Consider the following 18,209-nt stretch of genomic DNA (forward strand, 5'->3'; position numbering starts at 1 on the left):
GTTCCCAGGGCCACACCCTCCTCCATGTTGAATCCCGGTCCTGACTTTTACTACATGACTGACATCAGGCAAGTCAGGTGACCCCTCTGAGTCTCAGTTTCCTTTTCCATAAAATAGTCATTCCAGTTCTGCCCTGCAGGCCTCAAAGCTAATGAGGAGGGGTCAGCATTTGAGCTGAGGGGGTCTGGTCGCAGCCCCAGACAGTTTTCCCAGGGTTCCGCGTGTCCCACAAGGCATACTCGCTGCCCCTGTCCCGGAGGACCTCCCCTCAAGAAGGGTCAAGATTCGGCCCAAGCCAGGAGCCCAGTCCTAAGCATGGCTCTGGCTCCTATGACCTTGGGGAAGCCACAGTCCCCCTCCGACTCAGGATGCTCCTCTCTGCCGGTCCAGACGCTGGGGGTTGTGGGGAGGGACAGATGAGGTAATGCAGGAGGAACAGCGTGGACCAAAAAGCGCTGGGATGTAGTCATCAGGGTCAGTCAGGGTGTGGACCGGGGCTGGCCTGTCAGAATTCCTTGGAAATCACATGCCTCTCCCTCTGCGAAGGAAGGGCTTTGGAAGGCTGGCCAGGAGGCTGATTGTGGCCAGGACTCCCTTCTTAGTCATGGCGATGAAGCCTCCTGACCACAAACCCACCTCCAGTCCCAGCTGAGGTTCTGCAATTATTTCACTGCTACTCTGGGGGACCAAAAGGAATTTGCAGGACAACTTTGCTTCTCCTCAGAAATCTGGGCACAGCAAATGGCCCTGTCCTCTATTTGAGGGAATCCAGGGAAGGAGACATAAAGCTCATTCCACCTGGGCACTGGGAGACTGAAGGACTGAACAACTGTGAGCAGCCCTCTGGCTTTCCACATGCAGGAACAAGTGCCCCCATTTTGTAGATGAGGAAACAGAGGCTAGGCAGGACAGAATTTTTGCAGGGTTCATTGTGGACACAGCCCTGTCCTTCCAGCAGTAGAGGTAGAGTCGGTGAACCCTCCTTAAATGCAGCAGGTCTACTAAACCCAAACCTGCACTTTAACAAGACCCCCAGGTCATTGAAATGCCCTTAAAGTTTGAGAAGCACTAAGATGTAAAAATGTGGGACACATAGCTTAGTGAGTTGGTCCTGCAGGTTTGCTTCGTCATGCCCATCTTACATGGGGCCATGAGGCTGAGAGACGCTCAGGGTCTCTGACTGGGAAATGAGGCAGGGCCTGGATTCAAACCTCCGCAGCCCCAGCCCTCGGTGCTGCACGGCAAACTGGTGGCCAAGGACCAAGCTCCCCACCCAAATGCATTCCACTAGACCTGTGCAACAAATCCAGGCCCGCTCTCTCTCTCTGAAAATCAGAACTTCTGGCCACACCAGGCTTGCCCACCTGCACAGTAAGAGCCACCAAAGCCAGGCCCGGCCCTAAGCCAGAAGCCCCCTGCCCGCTCTCCTCTTGGCACCCTCTGTGCAGCAGTGAGCACCCCCCATCGGGCAGGCCGGAGGCTGTCCTTCCAGAGCGGGGGCGTCCGGGGGAGCTTGGCAGCCTGCAACGCTGGCCCCGCTCTGCAGGCCTCTTCGTGTACCCTCTGGACGAGAACACCACTGTGATCGGCTTCGAGGCGCTCGTCGCTGACCGCATCATAACCGTACAGATCAAGGACAAAGCCAAGCTGGAGGGCGCTCACTTGGATACCTCCCGCATCAGATCCTCAACTGTCACAGGTAAGGAGGCCCGAAGGGCTGGCAGGGACTGGGCCTGGCTGGAGGTGCCTGGGTCAGAGCCCGGGCAGATGGCAAGGGCAGTGGTGGCATAGGGCAGGGAGAGTAGGAGTCCCCAGATGGCATCCTGTGTGACCTTGAGCCAAGGATTCAGTTCTCTGAACTTCCCACTTCACTGTCTATAAAACAGGTCACTGTTACTGTTCTCTCCTCCAAAGTGGGGAGAGACGCAAAGGAGGGCAGGAAAGAAAGGGCTTTTAAGGCATCTCTGGAGGACAGAAGAGCACACTGGTCCAGAGGCTGAGAGTGAGTCACACTGAACTCTGACTCTCTACCCTGTTGCTCACGTCTGGTGTGAGCTTCGATAAGCAATTAACCTCGTGTGTAAAATGGAAGCAATAATTAAAGCCACCCAGGGCTCCACCAGGGCAGTGCAGGCAAGCACTCACATCCCAGGAAGTACTCAAAGCTTGGTCACTGAGTCTTGCTAATGAGGAAACTGAGCCTCAGAGAGAGACAGTGACTGGCTCAAAATCACACCGCACATTACTGTCAGAGCCGGGGCTTGAACCCAGACCAGTTATCACAGGATGGAAGAGATTCTGACCATAGACTCTATGACTGAGGTCCAGTTTGTTCTCCTGAGCATCAGGATGTTCAAGATTCTTTTAATGAGCTTTCGTGTGTCAAGCTCAAAGCGTCCTTGAGTTGAGTTCTCATGACCTGGAAGAACAGTCAGGTGGCTCGACTATTAACCACAATGGGACATCCAAAGTGGCTATGCCAAGAATTGTCTTGGAACATTGGAGGAGGGAAAGAGGGGTCAAGAGTGGCCAGGGAGGTTCTCGTGGTGGGGTTGGTGGGTGGGTGAGACTAGCTAGGACCAAGCCTTGCAGATCAAGGAAACGGTAAGCAAAACACAGACTTCAGCATGCCAGGCAAACGTTTTACTGAGTTACAACCCTCGGGCTTTGGTTTGGTTCTGGATGAGGGATAGGATTTGTGGGATGGCAGTGTGACCTCTGGCAAGGCATGGATCCTGAGTCAGACCCCAGCGGGTTCAGTTATTGGCTGAGTAACTTAGACAAATCACACTCCCATGCTGGGCCTCAGTTTTGCCATCACCAAAATGGGGCTGCTCAAACCTACCCGCAGCAAGCTTAACTTGGATCAGAGATGACATGCACAGCCCTTGACGCCAGCCTGGCACTTAGGGAACATTCTGCAAGAGGGGGTTTCCATCACCCCTCATTCCTGCACACCGGGAAAGGTGGCCTTGGATGAGGATTTGGAGCGGATCCTGTTCGTGGTCAACCTGGGGACCATCGCCCCCATGGAGAACGTCACCGTCTTCATCAGCACCTCCTCGGAGCTCCCGACACTGCCCAGCGGGGCTGTGAGGGTCCTTCTGCCAGCCGTCTGTACCCCGACCGTGCCTCAGTTTTGTTCCAAGAGCACCAGCCCCTCCAACCAGCAGACCCAGGGGTAAGGAGGCCCCGCCCGGATCACTGCCAGCCTTGGGAGGCAGCAGAGTCCACTGGGCGAAGGCAGCAGGGCACTGGGCGGGGGAAACAGTGGAGGGGAGGCTCTGCCTCTCTTTCTCACCCTCGGGGCACTTGGGATTCTCCCTGAAATGTCCCTGTATTGGTCCCGGCAGAATTGGGATCAGAATTTCCAGGGTTTATTTTTAAATTCACCTGAGAGGCGTTTGCTGAGTCCCTACTGTGCCCTGGACACTGGGCTGGATGTTAGGGATAGAGAGGGAACAAAACCAACATGATTCCTGCCATTTAGAAACTTGGAGGCAGAGATCAGCTCGTTATGTAAAGAATTATTTACATCCTTGGATGCATAAGGAATTATGCGGTGAGCCCCATGAGGGGGAAGTTCACTGGACTAAAGGTAGAAAAGAGGAACTGACCTGGGTGTCCAAAGGCCAAGCCAGACTGTGCTGACAGCTCACCGTGAGGAGGATGTAGGCACAGAGAGGTATATTCCTTGACTGGAGAATGGCAGGGGCAAAGGTCCTGAGGCAGCAAGGACAGGGCACCAGAGAGGAGCTGAAGCTCAGGTGGCATTTGATGAAACTTCAAGGCCTGAAATGCCCTTTGCACTTCTCCCCAGAGCAACAAGAAGCCATTAAAAGCGTTTCCAGCAGGGCAAGAGGAGAAAGGCCTAGTCCTCAGACAGGTCCTTTGTCCTCCCCTGATGGAGAGGGAAAAGGAGGGGCGGGGGTCATGGCCTCAGGCATGATACCAGACACCATTTTCTATGAAAGTAAGTGCTGTAGGGGGAACAAGGGGGACTGGGTGGGGTGGGTGCTAGTTTAGTTAGAAGAGATAAGGATTAAGCAACATCTGAGGCAGAACCTGAATGAAGGGAGCAAGTCATGGAAATATTGAGGGAAGAACATCTGAAGCCTAGAGAACAGTAAATGCAAAGGCCCTGAGGCAGGCAGCAGACTTGGTGTTTCAGCAGCGGCAGAAAGGCCAGTATGGCTACAGCAGGGTGGGAAAGGAAGAGAGAGAAGTCAGAGGGCCATAATGGCCAAGTCGAGGATACCTGGCACACAGAGAATCTGGTGGCACAAGCCAATCTCAAGCAAGGGAACACCAGCCTAGGCGTCATCTGCCATTGGCTACGAGCCTACATATGTAAGTGGCAGGGCCTCCTTGGGACCTTCAGGAGCTCGGGGGTTCAGGAAACGAGAGGCTCAGGAGGACTTGATGTCCCCTAGCAGGCCCTGCTGCGCTTGTTCTGGACCATTCCAGCGGGCAGAGCAGATGGTACCACACTTGGGGACACCCGTGTCACATCCTAATGAACTTCAAAGTTGCTCAGGTAGAATGGCACAGAAAACCTAAGAAAGCCATAGGATACCAAGTACCCATGGGCCTTAGAGAGGGAGGGACTCTGTCCAGTGCTCATGGAAGTGACCACTGGGACACGCAGCCTGGAGAGCAGTCGGTGAGACCAGGCCTATGCCCCTGACCCAGTGACCCCAGAGAAATCTTTTGCAAGGCCTAAGGGGACACAGGCCAGAGCCTTCACAGTGGTGCTTTGGTTGTGGGACAGGCAGGTGGTGGCCGGAGCAGATGAGTGGTGCATGTTGACCGCCAAGGCTTTGGTCGTCGGCCACAATCACACCACCGTGCTGAAAACGCCAACCACAAACGTCACCATGAATTTTCCCAGGATAGGGGTCATTTAGGGACATGCACCAGAGAGGCCGAAGCCATGCCTGCTGAGAGGAGGGCGGGGGCTTCTCGGAGGTGGCGTGCCTTCTCTGCATCCAGACCCTCCCTGGGGTCAGGCGGAGGGGGAGAACAAGGTCCGGGAGGGAGGAAGCCCTGCAGCCCCCTGGGCAGGCTGGCAGCCTGGGCCTGGCCGTCTTCCCCTCGACCTCTCACACTGTCCCTGCCTCGCCCCGTGCCCACCCCTGCCGCCGCTTGCACTTGTTGCCCCCCAGCAAAGACCGGCCTTGCTTTGGCACCCGGACCCTGGACTCCTGGAACAGGTTGTGCCTGGCCACTCTCCTGGACACCGAGGCCTCCAACCCCATGGAATACAACTTCAACTTCCAGCTGGAGATCCGGGGGCCGTGTCTGCTCGCAGGTGAGAGAGACACCCAGCTGGGGTGGGGCCCAAAGAAGCCCCAGAAGGGAGAAGGACGGGAGGAAGGGCAGAGAGCCAGCCGGTCCAGACGGGAGGCCAGCTGAAGCACGCAGAGCTGCCTGGAGCCCACTCTCCCCTCCCCCAACTAGCAGCTCAAAGACGAATCCCTCCCCGGGGCAGCCTTCCAGGCCACCCCCCCCTGCCCTCATGGCTTCCCGCAGGGAAATGTCCATCAGGGAACAACGTTCTTGATCCTCTCCTGGAGGCCACATGCAGTGACCTGGTCACCAGTGTCAAGGTCCTGGGGTGCGTCCTGGTGTGGAACATTCTAAAGCTCCCCAGGTAGTTCTAGTGTGCAGCCAGGGCTGAGCACCGCAGCTCTGCAGACTCCTCCCCGGCGCACCTGGGTTTTTGGAGGACGCTGGGCCCAGGTTCCTTGTCTGCAAATGCTCTTTCCTCTGCGAGATGCATCCTTGGAACACCCACCAAAAGCACCCACCTAGCGAGCATCGCGCTCCCGCCATCGGCTCAGCAGCGTGCTGGGTGCTTGGTGCACTGGAAGGGAAAACAGCACCTCCGACCCCTACTGGACCCTGTGGCCAGTGTGGGAAGAGCCGCTGGACACCCCCTGTCTAAGCCCATACTTTACGGATGGGGCCACATAGCACACCGGGAGCCCGTCCTCTCTGGCCTGGGTCTCGGCGTCCCCCACTGAGCTTCCATCTGTCCTGGGGCTCCTGAGCCTGTCCCACCCGCTCTGCCTTCCTGTGCCATTCAGGGGTGGAGAGTCCCACGCACGAGATCCGCGCCGATGCCGCCCCCTCTGCCCGCTCAGCCAAGAGCGTCATCATCACCCTGGCCAACAAGCACACCTTCGACCGGCCTGTGGAGATCCTCATCCACCCCAGCGGTAGGCTGCCCCCCGGAGGGCAGGGCGCCTAGTGGAACCTAAGCAGGGCAAGGCCGGGGTGGGACGGGCTGGGCCTGGGCGGAGACCAGCTACTTGCCTCCCGGGACTCTTGGCTCTAACTGGCTCGGTGAAGCTGTTGCAGAGGACTGGGCTCTCATCTGTCCATGAGGGCCTTTGCCACCAAGTCAGCTGATCAGAGGATCTTTGAAGACCCAGGCTTAGGGAGACCCTGAGTCCGGTCTCAATCCATCTTGCAAAAGAGCCAACTGAGGCCTAGACAGGGTAGAGAGTCATCTGTGGCCACAGACAATCCCGCCTTTCAGCTCAGGGGTTCACCCCAGCCCCGCCCGGCTTCAGGCAGCCAGGGAGCTGCAGTCCTGCTCCAAGAAGGACCTGCCAGGGAAGGTCAGGCCCCTAAGCCAAGGCTCTGCCCCCCCACGCTGACCTCCTCTCTGCAGAGCCCCACATGCCACACGTCCTGATGGAGAAAGGGGACATGACCCTGGGAGAGTTTGACCAGCACTTGAAGGGAAGGACAGATTTCATCAAAGGGACAAAGAAGGACAGCAGCGCAGAGCGGAAGGTGAGCCAATGGCGGCAGAGCCAAGGGGAGGACACTGGTCTCCCCTGAACCCGTGAAGACACTGGGTCTAAGACAAAGGAGGTGACGCCCCCTCACTCCCGGGGTCACGCAGTTAGCTGATGGCAAAGCGTCTCCTTCTGTGATTTGCTTGGGGCACAGAAGGGCCGGTGGACATGGGCTTCCACCCTGCTCCATCCTCCCGCCTCCTGCCAGGGGGCTTCGAGTGCCCCCAAGGTGCCTAAGCCGAACAAAACTCACAGCGAGGGGCACGAACAGCCTCAGCCCTCTCCAGGCCTCCCCATCCCTCCACCGGGTACCTCAGCTCCCTTGTTACCTCCCTGTTCCCATCTGCAGTTGGTCCCCCGGCTCTGCCTCCCTCTGGGGCCCCCACTGGCTGTTACATAAGGGACAAAGGCAGAGCTGAGAAACCCTGGGACAGACCCTTCCCCTCTGCCTCCCCCGACTCACGAAGCTGAAGCTGAAGGAGGCGCTGGGCAGGGAGCCCGGGTCAGCCCTAGCCCCCGCCTCCTGTGCCCTGTGCCTGGAGGGCAGCCCGAACGCTCAGGTTCAACCGAGGGGCTCCCTTCTACTGAGCCCTAGTGGATGAGGACACTGAGCCCTCGCACCCAAGATATCTAGTGAGCTGGACGGGGGTCATTGTCCCAGGAGGTAGATTTGGTGACAATGAGGCTAAGGAATTAGATGAATCCTGGAGGGGCTGTGTAGCTGGACTTAACAACACCCACGCCGTTCCCTGTTGGCCTAGCCGGCCCAGCGGGACGGTCAGGAGGGAAGTGACAGCAGACGCACCTGCCGGGTGGAGGACGGAGGGACAGCAAAGGGAAAGCAAAGGTGGCCCGATGCCCTTCCTCCGTCCCTGTTAAAAGGTGCCCAAGGAAGCACCTGCCTCCCTCAGTGGATGAGAGGAGAGAAGGTGCGACCAGGCTCTCGGGGGAGTGTGGCAATGCCAGGGTTGCCACGGGGCTCTGAGAACTGCGGTGTGTGGGCAAGGGGGTGGGCAAGGGGCCTCCTGGGACCCAAGTCCGCTGTCCTGTCTGCCAAACCTTAAATCAGTTAACGCGGGGACTGCCGCAGCCGATGAGAATCGAGTTGCCACCTTGGCTGGTTATGCAAGTGCCCTGGATTCTCACGGGCTCCAGGGACGGCAGGGATGGCCCCTGCTGAGAAGTGATGAGTTTGTTGTAACTGGATGATGGCAGCTGGAAAGGACAGCAGAGAACCCCTGGCCAAGGCACCCACTCCTCCTCTAGAGGCGGAAACCGGGGTCCTGCAGGTGGCTCCTCGGACTGGCAGACACGTCTGTTCCCACCTCTGGGCTCTGCTACGGAAAGAACCAACCTGCACGGTGGCCTTGGCAAAGGGGCCTTTTGTGGGGAGGAGAACAGGATCCCTAGGCAGGAAAGAAGTCAGTTGCAGGTACCCAGAGGGCAAATATTACTCAGGAAGTGTGGGAGGGACACGCTGTCCAAACCGTGAATTAGCAAGGAGAGGGCAAATAAAACCGAGATGCTTCATACGGGCGACAGAAACTGGAAATAAAGACACACATAAAGATCAGTGGCGGGGGAAGAAACAAAGACCCATACAGATTCATTCTCTCATTTAGTCATTCAACAAACACTCACTGCCCAATAGCCGTCAGGCTCTGTCCTGGGCATTCAGGGAACAACACTGAAAATGACACATGACACACTCCTTGTCCTCACCGAGCTTGTATTCTAGAACAGGGAGACAGAGCTGAAGTGAACAGGGAGCAAGATGAGTTTGGGAGAGGGCCGGAACCCGGGAGAAATAAAGCAGGATGATATGATAACGAGCGATTGGTCCTGGGCACTCTTCAGCAAGGCCTTCAGCAAACGCCTGTCTGAGAAGGAGACCTGCTGAACAGCGAAGAGCCACCGTGAGTGGAGGGGACCGAGCCCGATACTTGCAAAGAACTGGAAGCAGAGTAAATGCTGAGCTGTTTGGAAAAGAGCAAGATGGCTAACGAGGCTGAAAAGCACAGAGCAGAGCAGGGAGAGACGAGGGGACAGCTGGGCAGGGCTCAGGCCAGCTGGGGCTTCATACACCACAGTGCCCAGAATGAGGGGAAGAAGAGACCACCCTGTCCTGACCCTGGTGACGGCAGAGGACGGATTCAGGGTGTGTTTTGCTGGAGAATTGTGATCCTTTGCTGAAGGATGAGATGTGGGCTGAGGATAAGAGGGACATCAAGGACAGCTGAGAGGTCTTTGGTTTGAACAAAGGGGCAGGTGGTGATAGGAATGGAGAAACAGCTAAGGAGAGAATGTGCACAGAGAGAGAGAGAGAGAGAAAGCGAGCGAGCAACAAGAGAGGACGGAGCAAATGAGATTCCATATGGAGCGAGATAAAAGGAGAGGCAGGAAGAGGGGTCTGCAGCACCCTGTGGCTTTAGGGACAGTTACAATGACACATTAAAAAATAAAGAGAGAGGCCAGGCATAGTGGCACATGCCTGTAATCTCAGCAACTCAGGAGGATGAGGCAGGAGGAATCCAAGGTCAAGGCTGCCTCAGCAACTTAGCAAGTCCCTAAGCAACTTAGCCAGACTCTATCTCAAAAAATAAAAAGTTCCAGGGATGTGGCTTAGTGGTAAAGTGTCCCTGGGTTTAATACCCCAGTACTTCAAATAATAATAATAATAACAACAATAATCATCATCATCATCATCATACCTTTTATGTTTACTGATTCATCTGCAAACCAGGCACTACGTTAAGTCCTGAGATGTGAGAGAGACTGAGGTGTGACCTGCCTTCGAGTAGTACAGGAGCTAGAGGAGAGGCAGAGATAGAAGCAAACACCTGCATTCCCTGTGCAAAGGAGCTGGACCTCCAGGCCAAATAGCAGCATCGAGAGCAAGGGCAATTACTATGGCGATTACTATCGATAGCAATGGTGGCAATTACTCTCTGGCAGGCAGCAGACTCACAAGTGTGGCATTTAATCCATACAAGCTGTGAGGTATGTCCTCTCAACCTCATTTCATAGATGAAGAAACTAAGTGAGGAAGTTCACCTGGAAGAGGGAGGAAGGCTTTCCCAATGGATGAAATTTGAAGGATTAGTAGGAACTTATCAGCAGGAGAGAATCAGTAAACCAGGAAACCAAGTTCTCAGCCAAGATGAGCTAGAGAGAGGTTCACAAGCAGAGTGTGAAACGCAAGAGATGCTCACGCAATGCAGGGGGTCCAGTGGTGGGCTGACCCGGTTCATCTCCCCCTCACCCAGAGAAGTGGACAGATTGGCCCCATTTTGCAAACAAGGAGACACCCAGAGGGCGGGACTTGTCCCAGATGGCATGGCTGGGTGGCGAAAGAGCTGGGCTGCCTGCAATGTCGGTGCTTGTCGTTGAAACCAGTGAATGTCTGATGGACAGAGGAGCCGGGGGCAGGCAGCCTGGAAGTCTGGGGCAGAGTAGAGGCAGGCGATGGGGGACGTCCTGGGAACCCTGGATTGCCCAGGTCAGAGTTGTCCTTTCTCTTCCAGACAGAAATCATCCGGAAACGCCTCCACAAAGACATCCCCCACCACTCGGTCATCATGCTGAACTTCTGTCCTGACCTCCAGTCTGTGCAGACAAACCTGAGAAAGACCCACGGGGAGTTCATCTTCCTCATCGACCGGAGCGGCAGCATGAGCAGGACCAACATCTACCGCGTCAAGGTACCTGCTAGGGGGCCCTGCCCCCGCCAGCCCAGGCCTGCTCTGCTCCCCTGACCTGCACTTTCTCTTCCAAGAAGCAACTTGTTTTGATAAGTCATTTTAGACAGAGATGACCAAACTCAATCTGCTCCCCAAATAAAACACTGTCATGATAGAAGCAGAGGCAGAACTGTCGTCGATGCCACCGATAGCTGTCCTTGACATTCTACACACTTGTGTTGCATGCTTGCTGTCTCAAGCACCTCACCAGGTAGCAAGAGAGAAGGGGCACAGGGAACAGAGGACGGAAGCTAACACTTGCTGAGGGCCTGCCCTCTGCCAGACGCAGTGCTCACCACTCAAGTCAACCTTGGTATTTCATCCACATCCTAATCCTATGAGGTTGCTCTGTTTTCTAAATGGGAAAACCAATCCTGAGATCTCAGTCACCCACTTGAGTTCACAAGGCTATTGTGGCCGACAGTTAAGCCCATATCTGCCTGACTATGTCCCCCACAAAAAAAAATTGGTTCTTTTTCTCAAATGCCTAATGTGTGCAAAGCCCTGTGCTTGGCCATCTCGAAAAACACCGGGATGCAAACACACCGTCAAATGAGGGTCACAGGCCTGCTAAGCAGTGAGATTGCTTGAGAGCTGGGTCTCCCTGCTGAGGAGAGCTCTGGAGAAGTGTGAGAAAGAGTGATAGAAACTTCCCTTGCCCATCCAGAAGCATCCTCCCTCCAAGAGAGTATTCATCTTGATTATGTTATTATCCAACATAATTTTGACTTCTGCGGGTGTGTGTATCCCCCTCTGGAGCCACGAACTCATTAAGAGAAAGGACCAGATCTTTCTCACCTAGCTCTCTGTGTGGGGCCTAGCTCTGTGTGTTTGCATAAAATGCTCCCAATCTGCTTGTTGAACTGGGTAAAGGACTAGAGTTCAAGAGAATCAAAGATGAGGAACAAGAAGAAAGTAGGGCTCTGCTGTCACCTGATATTTCACCCCTCCTGCCCTAGTTTGTCCTTGGAGCATGCTCTTGTTTCCAGGGCAACAGGCTAGGCAAGGAGAGGAGGCGCTGGGTGGAATCCGGGAGGCCAGCTATCCCCTCAGGCTTGCTGTGCCTGAGTTCTGTCCTGAGTTGACAGAGGTGTCATAGATGAGACCCAGGATCCTATTTGCCTGCATCTTGACACCAGGATGCCTGACAGGACTTTGGTGCCTTCTCACCCTGCCCATCACCAAATAAGGAGAATGGGAGCTGTCCGTGGTGCTGGAGGGCTGAAGCCACACTCCAGGAACCTAAGACTCTCTGGGTTCCATTCCACAGCCATGTGGATACATAAGACATCCTCAGGAACCTTAGAGCATCATAGGAGCATAAATTTAAGGCATCCCTAGGGAGCAATGCATTCATTTTCCCTCCACTTACCAGGTAAGAAAACTGAGTACCCAAGAGTTTAAGTGGTTTTCCCAGCATCACAGAGATAGTGAGGGAGCCTGGGCCATCTATGTCTGGCCTCAGTGTACATCTTTTTTATACATGCATTTCCATTTTTTAAAAAATCTCTCTTCTCTGATGGTGTCACTTCTGCTGGGTGGCATTGTGGAAAGAGCAATGCCTGGGGTCCAGATCAGTTCTGCCACTGAGTTGCTATGAGACTCTGGACAAATTGATTCTCAACTGTAGGCTTCACTTACCCTTTCCATAACCTGAGAAGGAAGGGTTAATTCAGGGAGGGCAACTGTATGTCACATGTCCCTCTGCTCCCCTCTCCTGGGAAGACGTCAATAACTGATCATGTCATTTTTTTTCCTCCTAAGCCTAGACTCAGTCTCTATATCCCCTCATCCCAGTGTTCCAGGAAGTTGCTTTCAGTTAAATGGAATTGGTTTATAAGTGGAAATCCACTTCCTGAACTAAAGCCCTCTCCAGCCTTTACTCTCTGGCAATAAATTTCTCTGGCTCTCCTTTGAGTCCCCTCCCCCCTTGGAGTCTCCCTTGCTCTTCTCCAGCTCAGCTCACTGAGTTCAATGTCATCCCTCTGCAAATGGTGTTGCATGGGTGTGATCCATTCTGCTAAATATGACCCTTTCAGAGAAAGACTCAGAAAGGGCCACACACACTTTCCCCCACTGAGGTTGCCGGAGTCATTCATTCTGGCCCACTGAGTCAACATTTAAGGATGAACTAGGCGTAGGAAGGAGGGAGAGAGTAGAAATCCAAACAGCCATGCCAAAGGAGAAAGTTCAGCCAATTTAATTTCCTGCAGCTGGTCTCATTCTTCAATTGCCACTTGCTGCCAAAAACAGGGCTTTAAAAATTCTAATAGGTGTGAGCAGAGACAATCTGTATGAATCAGCAGAGTCTCCTGCTAGCAGGAATATACATTAGTGGCTAATGAAAAGAGCAGATATTGAGTTCTTTTGCTGAGACACAAAATGTATTGGCACAAGCAATGAAGAGAGGCAGAGAGGACACCAGTGTTTGCAGAGGAGGATGGGAGAGGGTCTGTGGGTCTGTGGAGCCTGGAAGGATGTGCGGTGTGAACATTGCCAGAACCCACTGGCAGCTGTTTCTCTCTGGATGCTGGAGTGAGATGGTTTGTTTCTCTGAGACCCATGGGGTGCCATCAATAAAGTATGCAGGGGTGAGAGGGAGACCTTCCTTCCTGAGCTCTGTGCCCGTGTGACAGAATCGACACGAGCTATGTTTTGAAAACCATGGTCGGAGTCTTGGCTTTTGTGATCCAGGGCAATTTCTTTACCATTCTGAGCCTTTACAGCCTTTTATCTGTTAGCTATTAATCCTAATAGATAGCTCCTCGGTTTGCTTAGGATAACCATTAACTGGATATTTGCTTTGCACAACACTAAATCTCACAAGGGTAGCATAACCAGCCCAAGGTCAAGTTAATAATGGTAGTGGGAATATTCTCCCCAGATAAGCTGAACTTTGAGGTGCATCATGTCAGCCACCATGCTACAATATATGTTAAGCGGTTAAATGTGATTATAACTTCAAGTGTGTAGCACAGATTGGCACACAGGAATTGCTTGATGGTTATTATTGCACTTATCCTCCTCATAATATCTTTCCTTCCTCCACCTCCACTGCCTTCTTTTCCATTATTTTTTCAATATAACTGTACAAGGCCTCCTGGTGGTACATAGCCACAGAGGTTGACCCTGCCATGTGCACAGACTTTGGAGGCAAAGTGACTCATGTTTGAATCCTGGCTGTGCTATTTACTAACTGGATATTCACCAAGAAGTCACTTGACCTCTCTGGACCTCAAATCTTCTATTCTATAAATTGGAAATAATAATGTGCCTGGCTCCAAAGGCAACTGTGAAGATTAGCGAGGTAATGTACCTAAGTACCTCCTTTGCATCCAACAAATATGAGCTGAAAAGATTGTCCCTAGGAATTTACCCCAGGTTCGTGACCGGTTAAGTCCAGTGCAGAGGCCTGGGATGAGGGCCAGAGGCCATTCCATCAAGTGTGACCTGGACCAGTCACTTTCTTCCCCTCGATGTTGATTCTGCTTTGGCAGAGGGAGTGGGTGCTCCCTGCCCTCGCTGCCTCTCTGGTCAGTGAGAGGTGGAACTGGCCAGCTAGTAGCGTGCCTTTAGGAAGTCAGACCTGCTGCACGGGTGGATGAGTTTTATGACGATGGCTTTGGTCCAGCCTCTGGTCAGGAACAGCCAGTTTTGTGATATGAGGGAGAAGGAGGTATTGGGTACAAAGGGTGACAGGCCACATTGGAGGCAGCTCCTGGGCTGGGAATGACAATACATGCGTGTGGTGGCAGAGTGGCAGTAGTCCCTGACTGAGTCCTGAATGTCCCTTTCTCGCCTGCCAGGAGGCCATGCTGGTGGCCCTTAAGAGCCTCATGCCAACCTGCCTCTTCAATATCATTGGATTTGGATCCACATTTAAGACCCTCTTCCCTTCTAGCCAGACCTACAATGAGGTAAGGAGCAGGGATCTGAAGCCAGGAGGGCGGTGGCTGGTAGAGAGCAGAGGAGAGGAGGGAGAAGGAAGGGGGAGGTGACCCTGGGGCCAGACTCCAGCTGCCCACTCACAACAAGCCCAGATCACAGCCGGGGGCAGGAAACTAAGGAGAAGCCATCCCTGCTTAGGCAGTGCCTGACGTCTCAGCCTTCTGACACCTTCCCTCTTTAAAATAAGATAATACACTGGGCAAAGAGTGTGAGTGCACAGAGATGGAGTCCGGGGAGAGGGCAGGGAGAGAACATGTCCGCGGCCTGCCACTCACCGAGGCCTGCCTCATGAGGACCATGGGCTCAACAGGACTGAGCAGTGAGGGGACAGAGCGATAGGGTGAGTGGCTGTGGGAGCTACGGGTGGAGCCCACAGACTCAAGCTGCTGTCTGAAACAGGCCTACAGCCCAGCAGCGTGCTCAAAATTGCAGCATCCTCCCCAGGTCTAAGAAAAGGAGGGAAGTGAAGAGGAAAAGAAGCATGGAAGGGAGGGAGGAGGAAAGGAGAAAAGACATATTGGTGACTCTTCTACTAAGAGTAACTTTAGGTCTTGAAAATACAAGGATAATACACATTAATTGTCTCAGAATTTTTAAATATCATCAAAAATCAGTAATCTCCTTTGAGTCATCTGTCAGAAAAAAGAAGAAAAGAAAACACAATTAAGAGCTTGCTCTCAGTCCCTCCAGACCTCATTCTGCACATGCACAATCAAGATAGGATTAGGCCTTCCACACGGTTCCTCAAGCTACTTTCCTCGTCTTTCATGAACATGTTTTCACGCCAGAAAGCATTCATCTAACGTCATTTTAAGGCTGCCTTTCATCACACAGATGCCCTGGGACTTATTTCACAGAACCCCTGTTGTCAGCTATTATGCTGTTCCCAGTTTTTCCCAGTTCCCTCCTCTCTGTGTGGTAGATTTTACGTGCATGCTTAATTGTTCCCTTAGGATGAATTCCTAGAGTTGCTGCTTCAAAGACGCCATATCCATCATAAGCCTTTGGATACAGGCTGTTGCTTAGAAGCCCCTCCCAAGCATGAAGGTTGGGAGAGCATCTTCCTGAGCCAGGGGCAGGAGGACAATGTGTCCAGGGGGAATCGACACTTACACTGTAGTGACATTCACCTGGTGCCAGTAATCCTTGGCCCATGGGGTCCCACAGTGTTGGTCCAAGAGGGAGGAAATCTGAAGCCCAGATTGGGGGACAATCTCCTTTTCAAAGTGCCAGGGAGTTGGTGCCAGAGCCAAGTTCAGTACCCAAGTTTGATGATTCCCAGGCCTGTGTTCCATCTGCCTATATCACCTGGGAATGTCGTTCGTGCTGAGGAAGTAGAGGTTTAGCCCACATCTTTTCCAGGGGGCTTATAGTTTTAAAGTGGAGCCTAGGAAGGACAATACAGTGAACGTACTACTAATGGTGGTGTTTCGGTCATTGCTGGAGGGTGGGTTACAGAAAATAAGTGGCCACCTGTTCTTCCTGAGTCTGAAACTAAAAGCTCATCCTCAGGGTGGCTTAGAGTCTCCGTGCCACACGGCGACCCTGGGGACTGTCTGTTCCTGCCATGCTCATTCCCTGCAGGAGAGTTTGGCCTTGGCCTGTGATAACATCCAGAGGATGCGGGCCGACATGGGTGGCACCAACGTCCTTTCTCCTCTCAAGTGGATCCTGCGGCAGCCAGTGCACCAAGGCCACCCGCGACTCCTCTTCCTGATCACGGACGGCGCCGTCAGCAACACCGGGAAGGTGCTGGAGCTGGTGCGAAACCACGCCTTCTCCACCAGGTAACCCAGACTGGAGGTCCAGTTACCCCGGGCTGCCCAGGGCTGGCTACCACACCAGGAGAAAATGTGCACGACACCAGCGGGAGAAGACAGGGCCCGCAGTTCCCAAAATGCTTTCCTTCCAGGATGATGAGGGATGGTTTTCAAATTGGCCTTTTCCTCTCAGAAGGTCGGGAGGGTCGAGTTGTCCAGAAGGAGGCTGCCTTGACTCTGTACTGACCAGGAGTTGATGGGCTGTCTGTGCCAGAGAGAGTGCCCGTGGAGGATCCTTCCTCCTCCTCCTCGCCTCTGCCTCAGGACACGACCAGCTCTGAGTTGACTCTGCCTCTTTCCCCATCAGAGCCAAAGATCCAGAGGGGCTGGCAAGTAGCAGCCTCTCTGTCTCTGTCCCCCAGGTGCTATAGCTTTGGAATCGGACCCAACGTCTGCCACCGTCTGGTGAAAGGCCTGGCCTCTGTGTCCAAGGGCAGTTCTGAGTTCCTGATAGAGGGGGAGCGGCTGCAACCCAAGGTAGGTAGAGGGGCCTCCCAGCCTCTTCTGGGGCTGGAACCTCAGAGACCCAGGCAACTCAGTGACCAAGCTGAGATCTCGCCCCAAACCTGAGCTTTGCACCAGGCCATGCCACACCCAGTGGGAACCAGAGAGGTGAGAGCCACAGAGCAGGCAACTCTTGCAGCAGCCCCAGGACACTAGAGCCCCTGGTCTCCAGTCACTGGATCACATGCTCCATCCACTGGCCAGGCAGGATTGAGGTTCCTGAAGGAGCCGCCACCTTTAGAGATAAGGAGCTGTGCTTGGAGTCATTTCTGGTCACGTTTCTGATGATGACCATGGTGGTTCAGAAGAATCTAAAGGACTCCGAGATTAAGGAGGCTGCTGTCCTCTCTTCCTTCTTGCACATTTGGCACGAATAACCCAACCCTTAGAAAATCCAGGTCCTCTAGGAGGAGAGATGGAATGGGATAAAGAGGTCCATTGGGGGTTGCATCTGTGAAAGATAAAAAAGGAAGGAGAGGAAAACTCTTTAGACCATGAGTGTATTAGTCAGCTTTTTGTCACTGTGATAAAAATGCCTGACAAGAACAACTTAGAGGAGGAAACGCTTGTTTGGGGCTCACAGTTTCTGAGATCTCAGTCCATGACTGGCCACCTCCATCACTCCGGACCAGAGGTGAGGCAGAGTACCATGGTGGAGGAAAGGGCTTGGCAGAGGAAAGCCACTCGCTTCATGGAAGACAGGAAGAAAAGAGAGGGCAAGGCACCAGGGTCAAAATATGGCCACAAAGGGACAACCCCCAGTGACCTACTTCCTCTAGCCACAACCTACCCGCTTATAGTTATCACCCAGAAGTCCTTCCAAATTATTAATCCATCAATAATTATTAATCCATTAGTCAATGAATTAATCCACTGATTAAATTATGGCTCTTAGAATCTAATTATCTCATGCCTATACCATCTCACACATGAGCTTTCAGGAGACATCTCAAATCCAAACCATAACACTGAGGCAGGTTTATCATCTGTGAAAGGAAGAAGGAAGCAGATTGGACAGGGAGTCTCCAACTGTGATGTTCTGGAAAGGTCTCAGCCAACCCAATGGAGCTCTGGAGCAAAGACTGCCCATGAGCGTCTGCGCTGGGCCGACAGGGCCAGTACCAGAATCTCTGCAGTCATTGGTCAAGGGCTTCAAAGGAGAGGTGTGGTCTTGGCTCAAAAGCTAGAGCACTGAATCTGGAAGGTGTCGCCAAACTATATCCCTTGCAGCTAAAAGTCATAGTCTTTGTTGAAGGGGGATTTGAGGATGTATCTCCACAACCACCAAAACCCCTAAATCATTTTCTCTAGGAAAGGGAATCCGTCTAGGGGACACTAACCCACAGATATCATCCACAGAACACCTATCACATGGCAGACACTTCAAA

The 18,209-nt window shown here is 53.4% G+C and overlaps 1 protein-coding gene across 5 annotated transcripts in view; it reads left to right on the top strand.

Annotated features, from left to right (window-relative positions):
- The window catches only part of VWA5B1 (von Willebrand factor A domain containing 5B1), a 53,219-nt gene that overhangs the window by 16,432 nt on the left and 18,578 nt on the right, over nucleotides 1–18,209 (top strand). For 4 of the 5 annotated variants that reach the window (XR_013760341.1, XM_079118249.1, XM_079118251.1 and 1 more), the window contains exons 3-11: nucleotides 1,547–1,699; nucleotides 2,911–3,181; nucleotides 5,166–5,311; nucleotides 6,090–6,221; nucleotides 6,680–6,804; nucleotides 10,334–10,510; nucleotides 14,356–14,466; nucleotides 16,082–16,284; nucleotides 16,680–16,794. Coding sequence is in view for 4 of the 5 variants with exons in the window: in XM_079118249.1 (XP_078974375.1) it covers nucleotides 1,547–1,699; nucleotides 2,911–3,181; nucleotides 5,166–5,311; nucleotides 6,090–6,221; nucleotides 6,680–6,804; nucleotides 10,334–10,510; nucleotides 14,356–14,466; nucleotides 16,082–16,284; nucleotides 16,680–16,794 (1,433 nt within the window). In the remaining variant the exon portion in view is untranslated. Of the gene's footprint in view, nucleotides 1–1,546; nucleotides 1,700–2,910; nucleotides 3,182–5,165; nucleotides 5,312–6,089; nucleotides 6,222–6,679; nucleotides 6,805–10,333; nucleotides 10,511–14,355; nucleotides 14,467–16,081; nucleotides 16,285–16,679; nucleotides 16,795–18,209 lie in introns of those variants that run through there. The other variant, XM_079118252.1, reaches the window with a different exon arrangement.

This window comes from Sciurus vulgaris (genome assembly GCF_902686455.1).
Source record: "Sciurus vulgaris genome assembly, chromosome: 1".
In the NCBI taxonomy this organism is placed as follows: Eukaryota; Metazoa; Chordata; class Mammalia; order Rodentia; family Sciuridae; genus Sciurus; species Sciurus vulgaris.